The following is a 10,036-nucleotide window of genomic DNA, read 5'->3' on the forward strand; positions in this document are numbered from 1 at the left end:
TCAATATTTTCATTAATCACATTACTTGACATGATGCACCAAAATTTTTACTCTGCTTACAGGAATACACTGAATAAAACACAAGGTTTCACAATGGATACACGACTGACATTTTGCCCATTGCACTTACAACAGTGAATGACATTTTTCCAAATTTTTAGTTTCCTTTTTTTCCCGTTGCTTCCCTTCGTCACCTCGCGGATCACACCCACCAAACTAAAGACCTCCTGATAGTCTGACAAAGGCATTCTGCTCTGCAATTGCCACGGAGGTTTTTTTTTTCTCCTCGTTTAACAAATACAATATGTATAGAAACTCCACAGAGACTGGATATGTTTCTGAATACAAGGTTTGTTCCACTGTTGTAAACAGTCAATACAAGTCAGCCACATACACTATGCTTATGCAGTAATAATGATCATCGTCATCATTAGTTTTATCGTCATCATCCTCATTATTGTGATAATAAATATTCTTTTTATACACAAAAGTTGGCAGCAAATACGGCATGGGGATGCACATGAAAGCCGTACTCGAAACTCAAAAGCTGTACAGAAGAATGACTTTATATTTACAGTAAGAATGTGAGAACGTGCCCGTCTGCCCTTCTGTTAATAATGTCCTGTTTAGTATCATGCGCCTCGCCGTCGCTCCTCACCGTGTTTTTATGCAAGTATTAACGTTGTTCAGAGAGAGGCACTGTCACGCAACCTCGATATTCCTGTGTTTCATCAAGCATCGAGTGCTGCCAGTCAGGCTTGTGCTTTCAAAATGACATGCCCTGATTTGTGAATGACTGGCTGAACATTTTACTCATTGTTATTCTCTACGTTGGCCTATGAACGTCAAGGTTTGTTAGGCAAACCTCGGTGAAATCATGCCTTACCTTTTTTTTTCCTTTTTTCCTTTTTTAAATTCAGGTACAACTTCCAAGAATATAGTTTCTAATCATGCACCTTTCCAATGGCTTGGCTGCTGAGTGGGTTAATCAACAATGAAATATCTGATAGAAGCATTCCATTCATCCTTACAGGTTATACTGACACCCAATATGTACATTGACACATATTAATGAGGAGTGCTGACCATCTGTATCACAGGTTTTATAGCAGCACAGACAGTCACTGCAAGCCAAACACTGAGGAGCCCAGGTCAGCCAAAACGCACAAAAACTGAATGAGGGCTTACGAACAGCCAGACAAAGCCAAGCAAACCCATGCTTCAAAGCAACATGATGGTGGACATTCATAAAACCGACAGTCTAACACAGTTTACCCTTTGGCAACAAGTCCCCCATGCGGGGAGTGAGGGGTCAAAACATGCCACAGAAAACAAAAACAAAAAAACAAACAAGAACTCTAGTTCAATATTCAAATTCATACAGACAAGTTGCTAAGTAAAAACGTTTTCAGTACTTTTTTTTTCTGCTTTCGTAGTTCATAATTCTCTTGTTTTCTTGTGAGTACAGTGATGATAATAAACTGTTTTAGGCTGAATCACTTCCAGGTTCAAAATGAGTCATTGCATAGAACATTTGAATTGATAATTGCTTTCGTCCTCTCCTGTATCTGTCTGTGAGTGTAGGTGTGTGTTTGTGTGTGTGTCCGCATGTGTGTACGTGTGTGTCTTTGTACAAATAGAGGCAGTGGCCCCAGCTTGTTAGTGAGATCATCTCGTTGGTTTATTGGTAACCTCATCAATCAGCAGGAGGTTAACAGGTCTATTTGGAGAGAACTCAATTAGCCTTGGCTCTGAAGTGTAACAGGGATGCAAAGTGTGTAACGTGTGCAGTATGTGTGTGCGTGTGTTTGCAGGAAATTGGTAGAGAGAGAGAAAGAGAAAGTGAGAGAAAGACAGAAAGAGAAAGTGAGAGTGTGTTCGTACCTGTCTGCATGCTCTTATGCGTCTGCATATACCATGCATGTTTGTACACGGTACTGTGATTGTAAACCCTCTGACAAATTGTATTACGGCTAGTTATTGACAGAAGTGTCTGATAATACCCTTCACTACTATAAACTACATTTATGTGCTATATAGCATTTTCTGCATGCTATTGCTTTTAAAAATGAATAAGCAAATTAGTTTGATGCGAGAAAACAGAGATTCAAATAAATACAAAGTGAAAAATAGATAATATAAATAAAAAGTTTTACCAAAGTAAACCACATAACAAAAAAAGTCACAGAAAAGTGATTCATTAAATACACAAAACAACAAATTTACATAATTATATCTCTTGTTTTGTCTTATGTACATACAGTAGTATACAGTGTAAAAACAAATGCGTGACAATATGAACGTTTTCAAACATATGAGGTATACAAGTAAAAACGTACCGAATAAGGCTCTTCCATTCAGTGAATATATCAGGCAAAAAAAAAGTGAAAAGAAACTAAAAGATGAGCCAAATCAATGAAAAGGATAAAGTCCCAGAATGCTCTGGGGCTGACTACAACGATGGCTTTGTGATGGCTAATAAAGAGCCGTGGCCATTCTTTCATTTGGTCCTCTCATCCGTGTGAATCTCACACATGTGGGCACACCGGTAGTAATTTCCCTTCCCTAAAAACCTACAGCTAATGACTAGCGGCATCTTCGAGGTGGTGAAAAAGTATTGATATGGGCTTTTTTTTTCTTTTTTGCAGTTTTTCATTTGTGCGTGCATTCTCATGTCCACGTTTACACAATGCATTCTGTAGACACTGAAACAACAACAAAATAAAAGACAAATAAAAACACATTCAAAGACAGGGTCATTTTCCCTATACTGGAATGTACTGTAGAGATCAGAGAAACCAAGCCTTGAAGAGTTTTAGTGGCGTCATCAGGTTGGTCGTCATTGTCGTGATATGCAGGTTCTGCTCCAGGTATGTGGTGCCTTTTAGGGCTAAGATTGGTCTCTTTGGTACAAGGTAAAACCTATGAAATCTGACTTCTTTTTATTGATTTTCCACCATGTTTTGCATGAAAATACTCTGAAGGCATCAAAGTAGAATCAAGTATCCTTGAAAGACATGAGTGGTGTCACATTAAAACCCCTGTAGAGGGCGCTGTGAGGCTTTCTTCATTGAGCTGCTTCAAAGGAGGGACACGCAAGGATGAGCATGCTGACTTTCCCCTATGATATCCACCTGCCTCAGTTAGTGGGGCTTTTACTGTCACACAGATCCCAGGAGGACTTTTTCTTTTTTTAAAAAAGGATGGGAGGCATGACTTGCTCTTTCCAGTTTGCCTCATCCCCATTATCCACCTGAAATAGAGACAATGGAAATGTTAATGTTGGCAGAAATAAATGAAACCTTAATGCACAACAGATGCTAGTTAAATTAAAACAATACAGTTAAAAGAAAAATACCAAAAATGACGTTAAAAAAACCCATATTTTTGTAAAAAGCAATCACATAGTGACAGAGATTAAAGCTTTCTTTCTTCTGTTCATGTCACGACGCAGCCTGCCCACCACATCCTCCTTCACATGACACTCCAGCCTATCACAGCCCTGCTGGTCCTGGCAGTAATTCACTGAGCCACTGGGTCTGGTTTATCTCTACATTTCCCCTCTGACTCCTCAGAGTGGCAACCAACAGAGATGACCAACACGGTTGCTGACATCAATCCAAACTCGACAGCAGACAGAATCAAAGCTAAATGATAGATCTTCACTCAAATAAACTTCAACTTTGTCCCTGCGTGAGTTTTAACACAGGCAAAAGAGAAAAAAAAGCGAGCTTTGAAATCTGCTTTATTTGCACTTTTGCAATTCTGCTCCATTGAGCAGAATTTGTTCATTCTACCATGTAATGAATTACAATGAGTCATGAATCTGTGTCCCTACATGTGCTCTTGTCTCTGTGTGTCTTTGCGTGTGTGCAACTAAAGCCACGCCACAGTTAGCTTTCGCTGGCTAATTATAGCCCAGTGTGCTTGGCCCAGATTATCGGAGGTGTGTTTAGTTAGGAGGTAAACTATTCTAGTGCAGACCTCACTTGCTCTTGGTTTCTGCCTATCATCTCTGCTACACAAACTTCAAGTGGACAGTAACAAAACTGTAAAAAAAAAAATGCACATGCAAAGAAAAGTTAATTAAACCAGCAACACAGGCATACATTCACACACAAGAACACAGATGTGCAGCATGTGAAAGTGACTTGCCGTTGGTCTAATGAGGCCTCAGATGTCTTCGCAATCATCATTCTGGGACCATAGTTCTGTATAAGCCTCCACTTACTTTCAGCCCTCTGCTCAGGACTTGTAACACTGTGCTGACGAAGCGATCGCCCTTATTTAATCCACTTCAGTCATGCGCCCATGTCTGGGGAATTGAGTGCTGACAAGGCATCCTTTGATTCCACCTCTGTTTAGCAATTCGGGGTAAAGGAGAGGTACCGCGAATCAGTTCAAATATACAATCAAGACATTTAATGAGTCATCACTTCACTTGAGTCTTCTCATTATGCAGACATGGACTATGCTAATCTATGTAAATATACCCTGATAGAACACTTAATCCATTAATCAAAGTGAGACAGCATTTTATGTTTTCACAGCTTGGAGTGTTGGTGTACCCCAAGAAAACCAAAACACAAACCTAAATGCATAAAAAATACCACCAATGATCAATAGCATAACATCTGCTGCATTTACTACATACAAAATTATCAAATCTTTCAATAAGTTACTATTATGACGTGGTTTTCGACTGCTTAGTGGTGCTTTGTCCCAAAAAAATAAAAAAATAAAAATCAAAGTCGACCTGTTACGATTCCCTTTCAAATGTACACTGTTAAAATGTTGACGCTCACATTAAACATAACAAAATTCAGACAATGAGGCCAGTGTATGTGTAAGTATTTTCTTATTCAGCCTTTTTTCAAGCAGACAATTAATAAATACATTGGAGCGTTAAACCCTTTAAATCTCTTTCAAACTTGTCCTAAAAGTAGAGATACTCACTGATGCATTCAGCATTCCTCCCTGTCCTCTAAAAAGTGAAATGTATTAAAGCAGTTTCATAGGTTTTTCCAGTACAAAGCTACCAATCCAACTTATTTCCACTCTGCAAACCCTGGAAAAAAGCAGCACAGTAGAAAGAAAATGAACATGTTAAATAATAACCACACATATTTCCCTTTTCTAAGCAGTAACTATTCAAAATTTGCAAGTGTTCCATCATTTCTGTTGACAGATGTCAGCCCGTCATCATTTCTCTAACGCAATCCGTGCTTCTAACATAACAGCTTGAAAAACAACAAAAATGTATACATTTTTATAATTTCAACAAGTCTCTTATTAAGAACTACAGTTTCATTACCCTCCTCTCTACAGTTCACCAGAATGAAGTGAACTTCTTCCCAAGGCCGGACAAAGCTGCAAGAATGACAAAAGAGAAGAAGGCAAATATGAAAAAACAAGAAAATCCAAGAGCTTAGTTTTAGCTGTAATAAATTTCTCTGTTTTACCATATCATAGCAAAACTAAACCTAAAGGAAAACTCTATTTCAATAAATCAAAGTATTAATGAGAGTACCATCTCCCAGTTTTCCTGCTTGCTCTGCAGCTCCTCCTTGCAGTATTTTGGTGAGAACATTCTCCCCTTCAGCAGGTGCCTGGCCTGCTGTAGCGCTGCCTATACCTCCCGGTTTGCTACCGATCCCAACGGGGGCAGCCTTGGAGCCTACAAACAACAACAACAAAAAATCTAAATCATCATGTACTGTGTGCCATATTTTTGCCTGTGGCGGTGGTTATGGCATCTTGACAGTGATACTATGACGTACCAATGCCTGTTAGAGGTGGCGTGGCTATTTTGGTAGGCTGAGGTGCTATTGGGATTCCTGCTGTAGGTTTCATTCCTGTGGCAGCTGCTGCAGGCGTGGTATCCATTTTTGCCTGAACAAAAATCAAGACAAATACTGAGTACGGGGAAACTGAAACTACTGAGTGGATTTCTGAGTGAGTCACGTTGTTCTCACACTTGCATTTCAGCAACAGCATCAAACAACAGCTTTATCCATAGTGGCATTTGGAACCGTTTTTGAAAGCTGAATAGGACACACCAGTGCAATTCACTGCTTATAATTATTATATCATCATAAAAGGCTTCTGTGGATTATTTAGAAAACACAACTACTTAAAATATGTCGCCATAAAAACATGTATGTTGTTGTATATGGGGAAAGCAAGGCCAGGTGTAGCTCTACTTACCGCTGCAGGTGGTTGCCCTGCTGCCGACCCTACTCCAGGCTGTCGTCCCTGTGCTGGAGCTTGGCCAGCTTTTGGCTGCTGCTGTGCTGGTCCAGCCCCTGCACTTGTTGGTATAGGCTGACTGCTTTGTATCTGGCCTTGCTGCAGCGGTTGCTGCTGCTGCTGCTGCTGTTGTTGCTGTTGTTGCTGCTGCTGCTGTGCATTCTGCTGATGGTGCTGCTGCTGAGCATGTTGGGTACCATCAAGTGGCTCAGAGCCTGGATGCCTCCCCGACTGGTCCTGCCCACCTGACCGCTGCTGTCCAGAATGGCCCTGAGAGGTCTGCTGTTGCTGTGGTTTAGGCCCTGTTGCAGTGGGATCCTGTCTCCGGGACGTTGAGCGATCTCCTTGTCCCCTCTGACTCCTTCCTGCAGTGCCATGGTGATGACCGGAGTCACGAGAGAAGTCTCCTGAGTTCCGAGGGCTTCCCTGGGCAGAACGTGAGTCTGCACCGCTCCTTCTTTGTAAAGATGAGGAACTCCGGCCATCAGAACGGCCAGATGGGTCTTTGGGGTGTGTCCTGGAAGACCGAGAGGACCTGGAGTCTTCTGTGGAGTGGCGGGAAGAGCTGTGTCTGCCAGGGGTGCTGCTGTGGTGACGGTGGTCCCGTGGTGTGGAGGATGAGTGGCGTTGGTTGTACTCATCCTGTGGACCGTATTCCTCTGGAGGCTCGTCGTAATCATGGTAAGTATGTTTACTACGTCTGCCTGTGGACGAGTGACTCCCGCCTCCATGATGTCTTGAGCGATCAGAACGAGCCTCCCGTGGTTTCTCAAACCAGTCAGTCTCCTCTTGACCCAAATGATAGGCTTTTCAAAAATCAATACAGACATGATCAGTCAATGTCAGTGGTATTGCTTTGGCGGGTGGAGTAGCATGCAGACTGATGACATGCAAAATATCTGTAAAGCCATGCTCCATATTCCAGAGCCATGCAGATGTTTAAAAAAAAACAAAAGGAAAAAAAGAAGCAGCATTCACGGCCCACCTCATACATAAAAACTATGCATGCAAAACATGAATATAAAACATTTTTGGCATTGTTTGTCAAAGGAAAAAAAATAAATAAATCAAAATAAAAATGGTGATGTTCTCCAAACTTGGCATGCAGTCTTTTCAGCACAGAGGAACAAACTACAGCACAAATAATTCAGCACCAGTTACCTTCACTGTCAGAAACAGCACAATGCATGTCATCTACAAGATAAGGGTCATCTGGTTTATAGACATGACTCCTGGGCAGGTCCTTCTTATGATGGTCCTGTACATCTGGAAGTGAATGGCTGGAGCCGTACTGGTTTCGCACGTCATGGGCTTCTGATATGCCAGAGCTTCTTCCCATGCCGACAGGCTTTCCAACCGGACTGAGCGGGCTCTCCTCTTCTGAATTCTGGCGCATAGGAGGCCTTCCACTGCGGCTGCTTCTTTGAGATCGCTCCATAGCATCTCTTTCATACGATTTACTCCGGTGCCCTGTGGCATCTCTGGAAGAAATCTTGTCCATACCATATCCTGTAGACCTGGACCTACCAGAGCTATACATGCGGTCCTCTTCCTCAAGACCTTCACGACTGGTGCCATAATATTTCTGCTGGTCGTATGCACTTTTCTTCATCCCGTAGGTGGCATCATCCTGAAGCTTCTTGGATCTGGACACCACTGTACAGGAACCCCCCGTTGATGTTGTCATTGTGTAAGAGGCAAGGTCAGACTCCACATCCCGTGCTTCTTCAATAGGGGAGAATTTTGAAATTTTCTGCTCCATTCCCTGCTTCCTGTGTTTACTACGTTTAGAGGAGACTACGGCAGGGGCAAGATTCTTGGAAGTTAATTTGTGGCTGCTAGAGCTGCTGCGTGATGAGTGTTTATAATCATCATAGTAATAGGAAGAGCCTCCACTCACTGTGGTGCCAGTGCGACTGTCCACTGTGGTCTGGTAACCTGTGGAACTTATAGGTTTGCCATAAGCGTCCACGGGCTCATCATCTGGCCTGCCATATGCACTTCCTCGAGCGGGGCCATTCTCACTACGATACCGCCCTCCGACTGGATGACCCAGAGCATCTGTGGGTTGCCCACTGTCTTTTGTCAGCTCGCTGATGTCATCGATCATGACATAGTTCCTAGGAATACTCTGCTCTAAGTTAGAAGTGTAGAGACCATCTGTAGCATAAGCAGATGTGGGGCTCTCCACAGAATGAGTCAGGCCTGGCTCAGGTGGGTGGTATTGTCCATATGCATTGCCATAAGCTGAACCATAGCTGCTATCTGGAGCTGATGTAGCCACAGATACTGCAGGGTTGCTGATGACCTCATAATTGGTGGGAAGCTTTTGTTCAAGGTCAGCCAAAGATGTTTGCCTTGGTCTTTGATGGACTGTGAGAATCTCAGCCTGGGGCTGATAGGAGAGGCCAGGCTGGTAGGAACTGTGAGTGGGATAAGGAAGGCTCTGTCCTGGCATAGGTTGAGCAGGTGAATGGAAGCCCTGGTGACCATGCTGTTGCATGCCAATGTCTGTCTGATAAGAGGACTGGCCATACATGCGTGAGGAATAAGTTCCCTGGTTCTGATATCCAGGGCCTGGTGGGGGATGTGGCTGGAATGTTCCAGGCTGGGGTGCAGAGGATGAAGGGTACTGAGGAGGCTGGAAACCTATCTGTTGGTAAGTGGAGCCTGGTTGCTGTGTAGATGTTTGAGGGTATGGATAAGACATATAAGATGAAGTTGAGGGATACTGGGAAGTTGCAGTGAGATCATTCGTAAACTGACTCAGTGGGGCAGTGCTGGGCCTTGTCAGCAAACCATTAGCGTCAAAGGTTCCAGTTGCAGCTGCCATCCTAAGGTTATTGAGCTCGCTGTCTGACATGTAGTCTCGGGCATCACCCATACATCGCAGGTAGGCCAATTCTCTCCTCTCTCTCTCTTTCACCATAGTCTCCTTTCGTTGTGTAATGCCTAGCTCCAAATAGCGTAGCTTGGCATCAATCTCTTTTTCTTCTTCCTCCAGTTCAGCCTGCTGCTTACGAAGCTTCGACGACTCTTGTTCCACAGCTTTTAGTTCGCTCAGAAGGCCAGCCTTGGTGACACCCTGGGCGGGTCTTGGAAGGACCCTCTGGTGCATGCCAGGAGAGCTGTACATTTGTGCTGGAGTAACAATGGGAAGTGGAGTCTCCTCTGGAGGGGGGCTGGGGAGAGTCCTCTTTATTTTCCTCATCAGAGAGTTCTGCTGCTGCTGCAGGGAGGCCATCTGCTAGGAGGGGCAGATACACATCAGCAAACACGGAGCTATAAACAGAATGTGTTTATGTAAATTAAACTCATTACTGTACACTTAGTACTCATAGAGAAGCTGCACACATCTTCATCTCTACACCGAAGCAAAGAACTATTAAGCCCTGTGTTTTGTCAGACTCCCTGACGTTAATTGAGCTATGTACTATGAGAGCCTGAAATTCATCAGTATTTTAATTAATATGGTTTAATTTTATTAAAACGTTCCACTGAAGCCAGAAATTGTAATTGAAATTTTTCATGTTATGCCAGGTTAATAATTTTAATAAAATGTTTAGAACTAAAAGTCAACACAGAGCACCACGCTATATCACACTACATAAAAATGTTCAAATGTAACCATGTTGTTTATTAAAACAGTAATATTAAAACCACTGTTACTGTAATGAACTAAGCATTAGTCTACAAAGCTATTATCTTAAAATAACAGCAATTTTTCTAAATTTAAGGCCCATAAAGGTCAATGACAAAATTTTTGATGAAATATAATGTTGAACAA

At 42.6% G+C, this 10,036-nt stretch overlaps 1 protein-coding gene across 1 annotated transcript in view; it reads right to left on the minus strand.

Moving 5' to 3' along the window:
- Window positions 1-10,036, minus strand: part of bsnb (bassoon (presynaptic cytomatrix protein) b) — a 76,971-nt gene continuing 66,935 nt past the window's right edge. The window contains exons 6-13 of the mRNA XM_080892830.1: window positions 7,411-9,496; window positions 6,208-7,055; window positions 5,781-5,892; window positions 5,531-5,677; window positions 5,315-5,370; window positions 4,957-5,068; window positions 4,156-4,357; window positions 1-3,253 (exon numbers count right to left, since the gene is read on the minus strand). Coding sequence (XP_080748956.1) covers window positions 5,330-5,370; window positions 5,531-5,677; window positions 5,781-5,892; window positions 6,208-7,055; window positions 7,411-9,496 — 3,234 coding nt within the window. The 3' untranslated portion in view covers window positions 1-3,253; window positions 4,156-4,357; window positions 4,957-5,068; window positions 5,315-5,329. The remainder of the gene's footprint in view (window positions 3,254-4,155; window positions 4,358-4,956; window positions 5,069-5,314; window positions 5,371-5,530; window positions 5,678-5,780; window positions 5,893-6,207; window positions 7,056-7,410; window positions 9,497-10,036) is intronic.

The sequence above is a fragment of the Rhamphochromis sp. 'chilingali' genome (assembly GCF_963969265.1).
Source record: "Rhamphochromis sp. 'chilingali' genome assembly, chromosome: 9".
Classification (NCBI taxonomy): domain Eukaryota; kingdom Metazoa; phylum Chordata; class Actinopteri; order Cichliformes; family Cichlidae; genus Rhamphochromis; species Rhamphochromis sp. 'chilingali'.